The 17,279-nt window shown below is 41.5% G+C and overlaps 1 protein-coding gene across 1 annotated transcript; it reads left to right on the plus strand.

The window, feature by feature from the left end:
• The first annotated feature begins 530 nt into the window (after positions 1-530).
• On the plus strand, positions 531-17,206 carry ulk1a (unc-51 like autophagy activating kinase 1a). The gene is made up of 27 exons (XM_084053928.1): positions 531-987; positions 1,897-1,989; positions 2,092-2,133; positions 3,322-3,354; positions 3,473-3,509; positions 4,901-5,074; positions 5,780-5,853; positions 5,948-6,049; positions 7,385-7,443; positions 8,871-8,953; positions 9,072-9,122; positions 9,226-9,314; positions 9,819-9,954; positions 10,066-10,126; positions 10,224-10,307; positions 10,492-10,617; positions 10,855-10,991; positions 11,588-11,745; positions 12,066-12,187; positions 12,332-12,447; positions 13,318-13,440; positions 14,227-14,381; positions 14,676-14,851; positions 15,059-15,177; positions 15,392-15,549; positions 15,834-15,969; positions 16,139-17,206. The coding sequence occupies exons 1-27, from the start codon at positions 898-900 to the stop codon at positions 16,180-16,182; spliced, it is 2,778 nt and encodes a 925-aa protein (XP_083910054.1). The 5' UTR covers positions 531-897; the 3' UTR covers positions 16,183-17,206.
• Positions 17,207-17,279: the final 73 nt, after the last annotated feature.

A 17,279-nucleotide genomic window follows, 5' to 3' on the forward strand; every position in this document is an offset into this window, starting at 1 on the left:
GAATCTGTGACTTACTATTGATTACTATACAGATGTGATTACTATAGCCTACAGATGATGGGATATATAGAACATCACACCCTGAACATTGTGTTTTCAATTTTTATTGAAGTGTGTGATTGATACCCAATAGTGTTTACATTTTTGCAAGCTGCGAGGACGATTTTGTTGTCAAAGTTTTGGTTTGGCCATAGGAGCAACAGTTTTGTGGTGAAAGTTTGGGTTTTGGAGTGAGAGTTTGGTTTTGCAAAGAGAATGCGAGTTTTTGTGGAGCTAGCTTGAGAAAAGTGTTTTGTGTTTAGAGTTTAGTGAAAACGGAGGGCAGTTTCCAGAAATGTGTTCTGACATTCGAGAAAAACTGTATTAAGAATATGGCAAAGAAAACAAAATATATGCACGTGCACACTGCAAACACGTGTGAGAGAGAGCGAGAGCGAGAGCGAGAGGGAGAGAGGGAGAGACGGAAGGGGAGTGAGTGTGAGAGAGAGAGAGAGAGAGAGAGAGCGAGAGCGACGTACATTCAAGAGAGAGAGAGAGAGAAACACAACACCGTCCGTGAGCCGGTGTATGTTGACAAAATGGTTTTGACGACTGAGAAATATAATTTCACGTCTGACTAATACACGTTACGCGCTCGAGGCGTCAGGACCACTTTACGCGATTTGATTCATACTGCGCAACTCTCCGGTGGACTGGTCGATGGTGACAACCACATACATTGGAGGGATATATATACTCTACATTTCTTTAATTAGAAGGATTACGTGAAGAATCCACGGAATGGATTTTTATCAGAGCGTCAAGCTGTATCGTGCGACCGTGTCCGTTATTAATTCGTCAACATCCTGAATTGATTCCACTCGGGTCGGCTGCTCCGTACTGAGTTGTTTATAAACGATGGAGACTATCGGGAAGTTCGAGTTCAACAGAAAAGAGCTGATTGGCCACGGTGCCTTTGCAGTGGTGTTCAAAGGAAGACACAGAGCGGTAAGATGTGTGGTTTAATGTAGCTCTGGTCCATAGTGTTAGAAGAAGTTCTCCTTAAAGAGAACTAACTCCTTCTAACGCTATGGTCCAGAGCTAGGTTTAATGTACAGGCCTATAGGTTTGGGTCAGATTAGGTTAAAATGTATGTCAGTTACTGAAACATTACATGCACCATGTAGTACACTATTAAAAACAAAACTACATTTGGGAGTTCCACATCCCTTTAAAAAAAACATCATCTCAAAACATTTTCATTGCAAATAAAACACATTAATTCATTAAGAATAAGGATGATAAACAGTTGACAGTTATGTCAGACTTCATCTATCTATCTATCTATCTATCTATCTATCTATCTATCTATCTATCTATCTATCTATCTATCTATCTATCTATCTATGGATTGATTGATTGAATACTTTGTTAGTCAGAAATGTAAACGGCACTGAGGTACAGTCAGACATTAAGGCTAAAGGATAACACGAAAAAGTCCTGGGGACTTGTTTCCATTGTGGTCCTCTGTATTCAATTCATCAACACAGTATAAAAAGTATCACAATAATACATATCATCAACAAAACATTATATGTACAAAGTAGAAAAAGTCTGTCTGTCTGTCTGTCTGTCTGTCTGTCTGTCTGTCTGTCTGTCTGTCTGTCTGTCTGTCTGTCTGTCTGTCAAAAATGAGGTTAGGATTGGGATGGCAGGGGTCTGGGGGAATCAGACTGTCTGAGCTCTTGTCTCTGAGGGTGGGGGGGAGCTTCCTTGACAAATGTTTCTCTATTTAATTAAACATTTGAGGAATACAATCTGTTATTTATTTTTACATAACCAGATACAGATTATAAAATCCTGATTTCACAATGTTGTCAGTTGACACTTGGATGATGTTGTTGTTTTGTTTTCTAGAAACATGACTGTGAAGTTGCTGTTAAGTGCATCAACAAGAAAAACTTGGCCAAATCCCAGTCTCTCCTTGGTAAAGAAATAAAAATACTGAAGGTAAGCAGAGCTTTGAATGGCATCACACATTCTCTGCCCGTCTTGCCTGCACTTGCATCAGACACTGACTGACCTGTGTATTTTTGTACAACCCTCCTCTAGGAACTGAAACATGAGAATATTGTTGGGCTACTTGACTACCAGGTAGGAGTTTCTCAATTCACATGCTTCATCTCTCTCTCTCTCTCTCTCTCTCTCTCTCTCTCTGAACCCCAAGCCCTCAACAGACATGTGCACGACTGCACGTACAACCATTCACCCAAACAGTCAACAGACCTCACTGCCACAGTCACGTGTAAATGTTGACATACTCTAGAAAACACTGATCCTCATGGCCTCATGTGGTATTGTGGGAAGGCTTTGCCTTCTGCATGTTGTAGTTTTTCATTCTTTATTTTTTTCTTTTTTTTTATGAAGCCAGCTAGCATACTCAATGACATATACTGGGGTTGTATAGATTATGTTAAATGCTTATTTTAATAAATGATGGTTGATCTACCCTGCCGAATATTAGCTTGCCTGAGATACAGTATATTGGTGTGTTTGCATGGGCGCCTCTGTACTGTGTGTCTGGTTGACTGAAAGTTCTCACCTGTTCTCACTGAACAAGCCACCAGTCAGCCATCCAGGCATTCGCCAGCTGATCCATTCAGTCGCCTTGGCTCTTAACAGATGGCAGGGTGCAACCTAACGACCAAGCTAAACAATGGCTTATAACACGCACGCTCTTGTGCCATCTCAGCAGACAGAGAACGAGAGGGCAGCCTGGTGACCTTAGGTGACAGGCTGAGATCTTATACCTGCTCAGAGTCGGGTCTGAAGACAAGAGGGACAGTGTTAGGTGGAGTGTCATGTTAATTCATTTAATAGAACCACTCTATATCAGTAGGATCTATTATGGTGTAATTAACTACTTAGTTTAATCACATGCCAGCTCCTCAAAAAAGAAAAAAGTGCTATTTGACACTTTAACAAAGAAATATAACTTTTAGATAAAAAAGAGGCACATCATTGTTAGAGAACAATATACAGACAGCAGCAGACCAAGAAAACTGCAGTCACTAGGTAAAAGAAAATCAAGCTCATGGCCTCGTTCCTGATGTCAGTAGTTCAGTTCAGTTTGCTCTGACACAGTAAGCCTGGCACGCTCCTCGCTCACTATGACTTACCCCATAGAACCCTAGTGTGAGCCTGCATTGCTTGTTACATAACAAAGCAAAGTTGTTCGATGTTAATGTCATTCATTGGTTCGCTTTGGTATATTATTGTATACAGTATTGATTGTTTTTATTTACCTCTATAATAAAGCTTTTTTTCTGACTTTATCAACAGGAAACAGGAGGATGTGTGTATCTTGTCATGGAGGTATTTGCTAGTCTAATGCTTTGAGTTTTTTAAAGCATCCCAATGCAAATGATAGATTCAGTTATTTGTTTACATTGTTCAAGCTTTCACCATTGTATTTGGTTTCGTTTATCTTCAGTACTGTAACGGAGGTGACCTGGCAGAGTATCTTCACAGTAAGTGTGCTATTTTCCACCTCTCAAACAATAACTCAATACAAGCCTGGTCTCACAGCTTTGTTTGGATAGTTCCTTGTGGTACTTTCCTTGCCACCTGTGGCCAGAGCTTAAAGGGCATACTGGTTCACATCACTACCTCACCTCTGAGAAAGAGGAGCACACTCACAGATTATGTTGTTGTTGTAAACATTATTGTTGTAGGTGAGAGTCAGTGTAAGTTGGCAGGCCAATGTGGCTTTGTGAGGCTTTGATGAATGCTTTCAGTGTTTTGGAGGGCTATAATAGGTTTAAGGGTTTAACAGTTTGACCAAAGTATGCAGGAATAACAATCCCATAGGTCAGCTGGCAAATGATCAGCCACGTACTTAACCCAGAAATTAAAGGTAGAGAACAGAAGTTATTAGCTCTAAACAGGGATTGTTGTTGGAAACCACCACACAATAGATGGTTCTACTTTGTACCGTATGTCATGCTAAATCTACAATAAATAACTCCCAGTCTGGATTGGTTCAGCCATTCATTATTTATGCCCGTTGTTTTCTCATCTTTCTATTAATTCATAGATTATCTCCAAACATATTCTCACTATATTTTCATTGTGAAAATGTTCCCCTACTCATTCATCACACCCTCTCCTATGTATGCTTTCTTCCCAAGTGAATCTACCGTGATCTACTGTGATATGTCTAACCTCTAGATCTCCAGTCTTACTCTGCCCCATGTGCTGGTTACTCTTTTTTTGTAGACTTGTGTCTGATTTCGTGCCATTGCCAGGGCACAGGGTGGGTGGAGGGTGAAAGGGGGCTTGCATATTCACGGCACAACACTCAGTCATCCTTGGCAAGTGACCTCACCCATCTGTCACTCTCTTATCTCCACTCCTCCAGTGGAAAAATAAAGCAGCTAGAAATACTCTTTAATAGGGCTGGGGGGCTGGGGTAACTTGGGGTGGGGGCTGCCCAAACAACATGATTGGGATGGCAGCATGGCAGCATGTCAATAGAGCTCCTATATTTTCAACCTCCGCCATCTGATATTTTCTGTTGATAGTGGTGTGCGTCATGGGCTGGCAGAAGCTTCATGTAGCTCATTTGATGATTTGGTATATATACACATGGCTGGGTTCACGTGGGGTACCGCTTACGTGCTAATGAGGCTACAGCATCACGCTTACTTCATATCCGATGGCCTTGTAATGTGATTTCCTTCTTGCTAATTTATCTGGTGACACCGGAGAGAGCAAAATATGCAACCAGCATCAAGACATTGCAAACGGCAATGGGAAGTGGTTGATTAATGATCTAAACATATACGAGTTGGTTCATACGTTGCCCTGCTAACTTCCTACCTGTGCATCATCTCATGAATTTCTGGCATTTGACCCCCAGCTAAGGGCACTTTGAGTGAGGACACCATCCGTATTTTCCTGCAGCAGATAACCCAGGCCATGAAGGTCCTGCAGGGCAAAGGCATCATCCACAGAGACCTCAAACCCCAGAACATCTTGCTCTGTCACCCAGATGGACGCAGGAACAACCCCAACAACATCTGTTTCAAGTTAGGTGTGTATTTGACCACTACTTCCTGCTAGTGTCATCAAGGTCAATAGGTTACTTGGATATTCTAACAGTGGAGAACGTTTGAGAAGTTGAAAGTCTATGAAAATAGATATCAGTCAAATTAAATATAAGGACCCAAAAGCAGGGGTTAATACTAACGGTTTCGGCCTAGACCGTGGCGTCGCGGTCTAGGCACCCTGGTTGAAAATCCTTAATAGCAGTGTGCCGCGGGTTCGCGTCCCGTTCCCGTCGGCCTTTCCTGCATGTCTTCCCCCCATCTCTCTCCCCATTCTTCCTGTCAGACTACTTTCCCTGTCCCTCTTCAATGAAAAATAATAAAAAACTACCAAAAACAAATCTTTAAAAAAAAAAAAAATACTAACGGTTTCCTCCTTTCCAGGGGCAAGTACATCCTAGTCGTCCATGTGCATATGCATATGTACGAGTAGTCAAAAGTCAGTAACAGTGCAAGTTCTTATATGGGGTTCAACCTTGGTGGTGGAGGCTAATGGAATTAATGCTCTATCTTGTGTTGTTATTGCTGCACGTGCCAGTGTTTAAACAGGTTAAACAACTAGACTAGACTTTTGCTACTTCTCTGCTACTCCACCTCCCCTGCACCCACTAACCCCCCTGAGCACACAGACACGCACAGACACACCTTAAAAAGACACATCCCTCACCTTGTTAATATTTCTTAACTTCTAGCCGATTTTGGGTTTGCACGTCATCTCCAGACAAACACTATGGCGGCTACACTGTGTGGCTCTCCAATGTACATGGTGAGTGTTCATAGTTATTACACACATACATTTAGCTAAATAGGTACCATTGGACTGTATCTCTAATCTGCAACTGGTGTTCATCTGACCACAGGCCCCTGAGGTCATCATGTCTCAGAACTATGATGCCAAGGCTGACCTGTGGAGCATTGGAACTATACTGTACCAATGTCTGACTGGAAAGGCCCCTTTTCATGTGAGTGCTACTAACACACACACACACACACACACACACACACACACACACACACACACACACACACACACACACACACACACACACACACACACACACACACACACACACACACTATGTGAAACTGATCCAATTTTCTATTCCAAGTATTTTCTGTACATAAAAACTATATATTTTCTCAGCAAGGATCTATCATTTTAAAATGTTACCTTAGTTGTAAGTGTAAAGATGGTGTCATAACATTTCATGCACATTTGCTTTACATTGTGAACATCTTTAGTATCTAAAACAAAAAACTAAAACTAAAAAGATTAGTTGGCCAGATTAGTAGGCCATAGAAACCTAGCCAAAATGGCTAGGTTTCCATGGCCTACTAATCTGAAATGATCCCTGAATTCCTTCTCATGCTTATGAAAAACCTTACATTTTTTTAATGGTTTTATAATGGGGCGTTTTATAATACATTTTTGTTATTATTATTATTATTATTATTATTATTATTATTATTATTATTATTCACCAGACATTACACAGGAGTCATCCCAGTCAGGTCAGGTGTATTTCCCACAAATGACCAACAAATATCACATATTTACATGTTCATGAAGTGTTGCAAAGTGCTGGAACAGAGTGACTACTTGTTGGGAAAGAGCCATCTTTACAGATGGCTAACGTTTGAACATGGCTGTGGTTCATACCTCTGAAGCCAGGGTAAATATTGTTGCTTCACAACCCTGGGTATTACTTTGTACCCTTCATGAAGCTGCTCATCTCACACTCAAACCCTTATGGAGTTTGTTGATTAACTCAGCGTTGATTTATGTACAGTACACACATGGTAGCGCTTGCTCAGCAATCTAGTCTGCCTGTTGGATTGTCAAATCCTGTTTTTAATTCTCATGTATTTATTTTCAAAATTATAGAGGTCACCAGAAGTTCATGGACCAGTTAAGAAACACATTGCTCAACCTTTTGTACCCAGGGCAGGATATTTCTGTGCCAGTTTCCTCGAATAGAGAATGAGAAAGCAAACCGAGCAAGTCAGTGGGTTTACAAGTCAGAGGTCTAGAGAGTGTCAGGTTGTGCCACGGTGTCGAGTTCACTCGGGTGCTTTAGTTGACAGCCTCAAAGGTCTGAGAAAATAACCTGTTTGCCTTTTGGCAAACTTTATAATAAAAGCTTCTAATGGCACACCCAAATGCTGTCATTTACATGTTAATGTGTGTGGGAAAGGGTAATGCCATGTTTATTTTTGTTTTTTTTGCGCACAAGTTCATGCATGTGTATTTACAGTATGAGTTGCAGCTGTGACTGTTTGTGCTATGTTGTCTGCAGGCAAGCACGCCTCAGGAGCTTCGTCTCTTCTATGAGAGCAACAGGAACCTCCTTCCCAGGTTAGTGCCTCCGGAAATCTGCTGGGATGAAGGTATAAACATGCATTACTGCGAGAGCTCACTCCTCTACCATCAGTTTGTTGATGACAAACTTATTCCCACTGTAAAGAGAGTGTACGTATGTAAATAATAAAGGGTCTGCACGCACAGCACACAGAACCACCACCCTATATATAATGTCTATATACAGGAATACTTTTCAAATATAGCCATGGCCAGGAAGACATGTGCACAGACACCTGACAGGTGATTATATTATCCCCTGGGTCAAAGCCTTGAGAGGTTTTTGGACCCCCAAACTCCTCCTTCCTGCTAAGCCACCCTGCTCTGTCATTTATTTTCCACTGGCAGCTGATAAGCTGTCATGAACTTGAAAAAAGGTCCTCTTCAACTGCTGCTACTTACAATCTATGGTCCGTCTCTTGAGTGTCACGTTATGCTTAGCTTGGCTGAAAATAATTAGGAAGTGTATCTATGTTGAAGTATAAACTGAGATGGTATTATAACGGTCATATGTTTTGCACATTGTTGTTATTGTTTTATACTGACAAGTGAAAGCGATTTTGATTCTGAACCCATTCAACCCAGCAACTTAACCTGTTACTGGGAGCTATTGAAGGCCTCCTCTTCTATTGTTTGCTTTGTAAGGTTGTTGCTTCGCTCTTGGCCTCGCTAATCTGCTAGAATGATAAAGCTAGTGATAAGGCGCAGTGCTGTTTGTGTGAGCGACAGTTTGTTGTTTTCTTGTGTCTCTATTTATAACTGCTCCAACCTGCTGGTGCCCTGCACTGCTATCACTTTCCACATGACCCACATACTGTAGCTCAGCACCAACGAACACAGACAGAAACATGTCACACACTCACACAAGTTGCTCAAGTCATGCATTTGCACACGCACATTCCAACCAGCGGCACTGGGTGTTCCAATGTGCTCGTGCCTCAAACACTAAACAAAACTAAGAGACTAAAATCCCCACTAGTATCCCGAGAGGCTGTGCTGCTCCTTAGCATATAGGTGCTCAGCAAATTCCATGGCAATTCAGCCAGTGAGATATGTTGTTTGGGATCAAAATAATGGATGGACGAATAGACGGACTGACCAATTGGCTTTGCCATCCTTAGAGCCCCTAAAGCACTTAAGCTTGTTGAAATATTAAATACAAGCTGCTTTGAATGTTATTCTCTTTGTGCTCTGCTCAACATAAAATGTCCCAAAGATTTTTTACACAACACAGATGAAATGTATGTTCCCCTTAATCATCATGATTCATTAGAATTCATATGGACCAGTAATCTGAATTTGATCATTTTGATTATAGTTTCTCATAGCCTGTCCTCCCTACATTTGATCAGTTAGAGTTACATATTGATATGAAGGCATTGTAATATAATCTTACAATAAATCCTGTGTCCTTCGTTCTCTAGCATCCCAAGGGAAACCTCAAGCCATCTCAGACACTTGCTACTGGGGCTTCTGCAGAGGAATCACAGGGAACGCATGACCTATGGTCAGCCTCTACCTATAACAACACCTACCCTTTTGGATTTGATACATTTCTCATTGAAACATTGAAGACATCAGTGCATTGATTTCGGTGTGTTTACTTGTGACTTTGCCCCCCACAGATGAGTTTTTCCACCACCCTTTCATGGAATCAAGTTTATCCATGAAGAAATGTATGTACTGTATATTGCTTAGACACATTTTATAGCCAATGAAGTTGGTGTAAGTGAGATCCACATACTGTACCAACATATCTAATTTATGTATCCTTGACAGCCTCTTCAGTTCCCATGCATCTGTACCCCAGCTCTGGTTCAGGCAGTTCTTCAAGCAGTTCCTCCACCTCCAACCAGGCCTCTCCTCTAGTACGTACATCCTCTTTTTCATGAAATGCCTAAAAGAAAATCACACAGTAAAGCGGATAAGCTGTTGTAAACGTCCTCCTGGGAAACCAAGGAATATAATCCTAACATGATATTACATAAACTATCAAGAGAACTAACAGCTTTTACTTAGCTAACTAGTTAGCCTACAAAAACTGGCCATAACATGTTGTTATTATTGTGGGATCGCTTTAGCGATCACACTAATGTAATGTTCACTAGTTATTATTGTCTCCGCTTCACGTGACATCACAATATGTAATATAAATAGGTAAGACAGGAACAGTACTTTCTAGTGTGATACTATCAACATTCTTAGCGATCCCACTGTTTCTTCAGGAACAGTACTTTCTAGTTATTATTGTTAGCATCTTTTAATTTTAATTAACTAGTGGTGTACATGTGTTTCATGAGGTAAACCCCATGATATTGATTAGATTTAGATATTTTTACTGAGCCGTTGTTATCTTCCACTCTCCTCTTTAGCATTCCAATACCAAGCCCCTGCACATCCCTAGACAGGAGCCCCCTGGCTTCCTGCTGAAGGATGCAGCCAATCAGGACAGCAGGAACTCATTTTCTGACACAGATGAATATGTCATGGTGCCTGTCCAGTTTCCCAGTAAGACCCCTTACGATTTACTCATTCAGACCAGTGTTTGTTTGTTTCTTACCATTGTATTAGTCCATCACAGGCTTAATCACTGAAAGCTGTGTATTTTACGTATTGCAGATGATTTCATATGTGAATTGGGAGATGGGTCACCAACTGAGGGCAGCCTGATATACAGTGGGTGAGTTGAAACTTCAAGAAACCAATGTGCTAAATTGTGATTTATTTATACGTGTGTTATAAATATATACAGTACCAAAAACAATCACTGTTCTCAGGAGTTCTTTGCTGGCTGAGAGAGGTCTAGAGAATGCAGGCAAGACGCCTCCCTCCTCCCCATCTCCTTCCCCCAATCCCGTCAGGTAAGAACAACAGGGGTGGATTGATAGCAGGTAGGTAGATGTACCTGGATAGTGCATTGACTGGTTATTGGTTACTTCTTGTGGGTAGATTGTCAGTCATCTACTGCATTTTACAATCCATACATAAGCATCGACTTACAGCTCCCTTTTCTTGTTCGTCTCCCTCTTCTGTTTGTCCATGTAGCAAACCTGTTGAGTTCAGTGGCAGTAATTACAGCCAGTCTGTGCCCATTCCTGTACCAACGCAGGTCCAGAACTATCAACGGATGGAGCTGAACCTGCAACCTGCAGGTCTACATGGTTCAACCAGGCACGTACCATTTATGAGTACAATTCACAATTTAACTTACGCACAGTGTATGGTCATTAACCTTTGTCAATCAAAAACAGAGTAAGCGGAATTCCCATCTACCCTTTACCACCACCCTCTCCTCCAGCTCTGCTTATTTGCTTTATTTCCTCTCTTTCTTACCGCATATCCTACTTCGACTTGAACTTGAGAAATGTCATACTCTCTAACAATAGCAAATATAAATGTGTCATTCAGGGCCATGCTGTGTTGTCCTGGCAGCAGCAATGAAAGCTCTCCAGGATATGGCAGATCTAGAGCTACAGGTCCGAGCCCTGTCCTCAGAACCCCCAGGCTGGCTGGAGGAGCACGGCCTCATCTGCCCTCTCCTCAAGGCAAGCATCTGAATTCTTTCTCTCTTTTTTTTTTGGCTGTAATTTGTACTGCAGTCAGGGGTGGGTTTTCCCAACCCCTGAGTGTGAAGTAAGTGCAAAGTGGCTTATGGAATATGGTTTGGCTGGGCACACAAGCTTTCTTTCAGCGATGTGGCCCACTGCTTCAACACTTTTTACACCGTTAAAGCCAGTCCACACCAATGCAACTAGTCGCAACTCCTTGCAACAAAACGTTTTAAGGCCAGTCCACACCAATGCAACTCCTTGCAACTGCCATTGGGGATAATGGTTGCAAGTAGTTGCAAGTAGTTGCATGTTGCGAATCATTGGTGTGGACTGGCCTTTACACTTATGCAGCACTCGTAGAGGAGCAGATGTTTTTAGCACCCAAAGAGCGAAGTGTGAGGATTGTCTAGATATTTTGACTTATAGCAGAGTACCATATTTCCAATGGGTTTTCAATATCTCTTGACATATTGTGCAGGTATGATCACTGCTTTTAACCTAAGCATTGCTAAAAGGGGCCTACTATCTTGTCCCCCTGCAGGATAGAATGTTATTTACTTTCATTACTTTTAACTCTGTGCCCTCTTTAGTTGGAGCCATTCCAAAGATCTCAGAGCACAGTCGCCCCCTCAGCACAAAGACTGGAATGCCCGCTGGCTCTCCTGACATGGCGCGCAGCTCTGGTGGTTGGCATAAGTTCCAGAGTCGGAATCCCGACTCCAATCTACATGGCTCCCCAAGCCCCAAGGTCAGCTTCCAAAACATACAGAACAAAAATATATGACCAAATACAAATACATGATAAGCAAGAACGTATTAACAACTGGACTGCATTTTTTGTACAATGAGAAAATGCAATAAACATTTGCAGTAAACATATCACTTTGTGTTAATAGATAAAGTATTGGGTTACAATTTGCAATCAGGCAGCTGAAAGTCAACAGGGCAACAAATATCAGGAAGTCGATTTTTGTGGAATTCCTTTAAATTGGTATTAGGCATTTCCAAGTGACAAGGAGTTATGTGACCAACAAGGTGTCGCAGAATCTAATTTGTCCTCCTTGGCAGCCTCCAACATCGTTTCCATGCCGAAGGATGACAGTCCCAAACTTGCGGACTCTTGGCCTCTCCCCTGGTGCCCAGACCAACCTCATCATGACAGCAGAAAACAAACAGCGCCCTTTCAAAAGGTCAGAATTGTTCTGCTAAACTGTGGTACTAGCTTGCGGAAAACTGAACTTATTCAACCTGTAGATTATACCTTATAGACCATATGTCAATTGATGAATCGTTAAATACTCCTGATGGGGTGTGTTGGTGTATTGAATGTCCAGGTCACTGAGTACAGGCCGGCTGTCTGATATGCTACTGAAGGCTGCCTTTGGATCTCAGCTTGTCGACGGTGGGAGTGATGAGAGCCTCTGTTCTGACAAGTATATGGACACCACAGGTACCTGGGCAACATGACAAGACTACAGCAAACAAACAGCGTCTTTGTTTATGTAACCTGATGTTATTTACTGACACAGCTTTTATGCCATTTTTGTAGACTTAGGAAAACCACAGTTATGAAATGTTGTGTTAGTACCACCACACTGTACAGGGCATGTCCATATTAAACACAAGGGGTGTGTGTGTGTGTGGCCCTAAGCCCAGGTATATTATAATATTATAAAGAGGACAGCACACATAGCAGTGCCAAATAGGCACTGCTCTCTGAAGGTACGGTCACACAGTTGCGATTTGTGGTCGGAAGTGCCATCCACTCCTATTATATGGGAAAAAACAGAAAGACTGTCCAGATCTTTCCCCCCAGTGAGCCAACATCTGTCATGCGCTACTCTCCAGTTGCTCAAAGCTCTGGAAGATAACAAAGAAACGGACGGAAATGGGCGCATCTGCCGCATCAGATGCGGTATTCTGCCGCAACTGTGTGAACGTACCTTGAGTCACTCCCCCTGGCTCCACCCACAGTAGTCTTAATTGAGCGAGAGTTCACAAAGATGCTATTGAAAAGTTAAATGAAAATAAAAATTTGGGGAAAGTTAAAAATTCTCTGTCTAAGTTCAGATTGATTTGTCAAACCCCTGTGGAGAAAAATGGATGAGGAGTCGGACAGACAGGACAGAGTTTTCCCCATTTTACAGTAGGAGAGTAGATGATGGACACACACACACACACACACACACACACACACACACACACACACACACACACACACACACACACACACACACACACACACACACACACAACACTGTATATGCAGTTGAGTATACTGTAAGTTATGTCGTTTTCAGCCACCTACTTGTTCCTACAGCTCCACCTAGTGGTTATCATCGATATCCTGGAACCCAAGACAGTCCTAACCACATCTTCGCCCCGGGTACTCCTTCAAGACAAAACACCTGTCCTGATAGCACTGCAACCAGGGGGTTCTCAGGTAGGGGTTACGCCAGATAGCCAGATAAAAAACAACAACAACAAAAACACATCACATGACATCACATATGAGCACAATGCAGCACATCCATTGCCAAATTTTATTTGGAGAGGCCCTCTCACATGAAACCATAGCAAATGTTCACATTAAAAACTCTTTTGAGCAGGGACGTGCACAGATAGACTCTTGGTGGTGCTAGAGCACCTGCCCTTTGCCCTCTTGACCAGAAGTGCCCTTTTGAAAAAAGGGCACTTTTTTCAGTTTACAGCAGGGTTCTTCAACAGGGGGTCCTCAGAGTTACTACAGGGGGTCCACCAAATCTTTATGTGATATGATTTTTCTTTTTACCATAACCATTCGAACCTTTTCTGAGGAGAACTTTAGCCAAAAAATAGCAGATCTACGAGACCACAACGCCTCGCGCTGCGAGGCGTTGTGGGCTTGTAGATCGGCTATTTTTGGCAAAGAGGTATAGGTGTAGAGGGAAAAAAGAGCAGACCAAGTAAACAAAAAAAAGTATAATTTACTTGAGCACCTGCCCCTCAAAATGTCTGTGCACGCCACTGCTTTTGAGACAACAAATCTTTATCACATACTGTTGTGAATCATACTCCAGGGTAAATTAGCCAGTGATTGCTTTATTTTCTTTAAAACATGATTAATCCAATACAGCTATTTATTTTTGTCACATTACATGAATCCAAATACTCATTGTCTCTTATTCCCCAAATCTTGAATTTCAGCTGTGTAATTGTTAAATGGTACTGGTGTTTGTTTTGACTTCAGACTCCCCCAGTAACATCAGTCCATCCCGGCTCTTCTACAATCATCTGCTGCAGAGGAGGAGCCGTGGAGTCAGTGAGAGTGAAGCTATGGAGGCCTCGCCACATAGAAGTATGACTTTTCACCCTCCAGAGCTGCCTGAAGACACACTGATGGAGGTAATAACAATAATAGAGACCTTTTTATTTGTATAATAGGTATTTTTAAAGTGGAGCTTGCAGCTAGTTTTCCCCAAACAAATACATTATGATAAAGGCAGGTTTTATTTATTTTATAAGGATTTAAGAGACAGCGATTCTGCCAGGCAAAGCTCCTCAGACACGTTATTCCAAAGTCTGAGGGCTGTAATGGCAAAAGCATACATTGCACTAGTAACGTGGTCATGTGATTAGGGCGTTGTGGCTCGTACAGAGTGGGTTGCTCATTCATAGCATCACATGTCTTTACTACAGCAACCACACACAGATGCTCTTGCTGACCTCCGGTTCACCTTGGCTTTCGTCCACTGTGTCATTGAGATTGCCTCCTCTAAAGACACAGGGCCAGAGGCCAGCGACAATCCTGATTTGTCCTTCCTGGAGCAGAGCCTCGTAGCTGACCAGATCAGTCTTCTTAGTAAAGAGTGGAGGTAAGATCCATGCAGCTTTTTGTGCTTCTTAGCTTTAACCAAGCACCAGCATCTTAATTTATTTTGAAACAAAATCTTATTTCTGGGTTAGGGTTAGTCTCTTTGTGGTGTAATGTTCTGCATCATTATCATCGTCATTTTAATATTCTTCCTTGTGCTGCAAATTGTTCTTGAGAGTGACGTTGTCTATGTTTTCAAATATGGTAGCAATGCAGAGCGGTTGGTGTTGTACATGAAGGCCGAAGAGTTTCTGTCCTCAGCATTGCGCACTGCTAAAGAGGACATCAAACAAGGCAGACTGCTTCCCTCAGTCACAGCTAAGCAAGGTGAGACCAGCAATTACTGGAATTTCTAATGTAATTTAACCATAGACAGAAATGCTTTTGTATAGTTCAAGGTTTTTATTGTAACATACATTTTACACAATGCAGCACTGGCAACATTTTGACTTGCAATTGAATTTTAGAATATGCCATGCCATGCCATGACATGACATGATTATGAGTAATAATCCTGCATCTGTCCTCCCTGTGTGTGCAGTGATCAAGAAGTTGAATGATTTGTACAAGAGTTGTGTATCGTGCTGCCGTTCCCTCACCGGTCGACTGCAGAGTTTCCTTCTCGACAAACAGAGGCTGATGGACCGCTTCAATGGCATCACAGCAGAGAAGCTCATTTACAGCCACACTGTGCAGATGGTGAATGAACTAAAATATGCTGGTGTGGATATCAACCCCAAATCCACTCTAGCACTCTAGTATCTATTCATTTGTATTGGTGTATACAGTATGTATTTGTATGACATTTGTATACATTTAGAGGTCCTTATCTTGCTATGAGTACTGTTTTATCTAAAGAAAATGGATTGTAATGGTTTAGGTCTGTAAAGCTTATCTGATATCTACAGCAGACAATATACTTTAGTGACACTGATTGTGTTTTTTTTCCTGTATGTTTGTGTATGTGTCTTTATTGTATCCAGGTACAGTCTGCAGCCCTAGATGAGATGTTCCACCATGGTCAAGCATCAGTCCAGCGCTACCACAAAGCCTTCCTGCTGATGGAAGGACTGTCCCGCATTATCACAGAGCCAGAAGACATTGATAACATCAATAAATGTATGTGAACACACCATCAGATACAAACACAGGCGGCTGCATGATATAGCTGAATAACATTTGTATAGTAATCAGTATTACCAAATACCTTTTTATTTCATTATTTTTCTTGCACCAGTGAAGTCATCATTGTGTCATGAATTGCTCTTTCGTTCTCTCTCGATCTCAGGTAAGCAGTGCATTGAGCGCCGTCTTTCTGCTCTGGAAACTTGATCTCCAACACTGTGGTTGCAGGAAGCAAACCTAATGCCTTAGACATCCATCTATTCAGTGAAGATGGGCCGTCTACACTGTTGATACACAAAAGCACCTTGATCTTATTATTTACAGGGAAACCCTTGATGGGACTTGCATTATTTCCCCACATTACAGGCTGGAATGTATTACATTACGGAATGGCAATGTACTGTAGGAAGGGGGCACTGTGTGACACATACCCAATTGCCGTGTGTCATAACAACTATGATTCAGTGCCCGGAATAGAAGTTGTTCTCAGGCCTAATTCTGATTAACTGTAAACTCTGCACATTTGTTCTGTGTTTTGCACAAATATTGATCAGATGCAATGATAATTCACTTTAAATGAGTTTTTACTTGAAACGAGGATTAACCAGCAAATGCTTTCTGCTTGTGTTTGAAAATGTTATGTATTAAATGTACTGTAAAAGAGAAAACAGGAGTTTGAATATTGTACGAGTGGGTGACCAGACCAAATACTGCCAGGGTGTAGCAAAACTGGTAAAGATGTGCCTGCTTTATTTTAGCGTTGATAGGAGTCCTTCTACATATCACCAATGAGTGTAATTCAAGTACATTTTGCTATAAGAATATTAGATTTAAAAGACAATGTATGCAGAGCTACTTTTACTGACATTATTCACTGCATGGGGAGTTGAGTATCTATTGTGTATAATTTTCGTCAACGATAATCTTTGATGTAGAAATGTGAATGTAATGCATTATGTACTCATCATGTAATTGTGACTGTTAAAGCTAATTTTGAATGCCTTCTGGCGCAGTGTTTCTCTACAACCTAGAAATAGAATGTTTTGTACAGCTATTGACAAATGTATACAATGTATTTGGAGACTGTAAGAGTGCTAAGCTGGTAGGTCTTGTTGGATTTGATCAATTACTTTTTATACTGTCATTTTCAGAATGCCAAAAAATCTGCCAAAATCATTATGTTACATACGGTGTGCAGGGTGATGGAAATAAATATTATTTATTGTTAACATTCTGGGCTCTGTCCAGTTCTTTGTGTTTGTACACTAAATTAATATGATTATGTAATATGTGTAAACTAAATG

The sequence above is a fragment of the Gymnoscopelus microlampas genome (genome assembly GCF_963454915.1).
Source record: "Gymnoscopelus microlampas genome assembly, chromosome: 4".
In the NCBI taxonomy this organism is placed as follows: domain Eukaryota; kingdom Metazoa; phylum Chordata; class Actinopteri; order Myctophiformes; family Myctophidae; genus Gymnoscopelus; species Gymnoscopelus microlampas.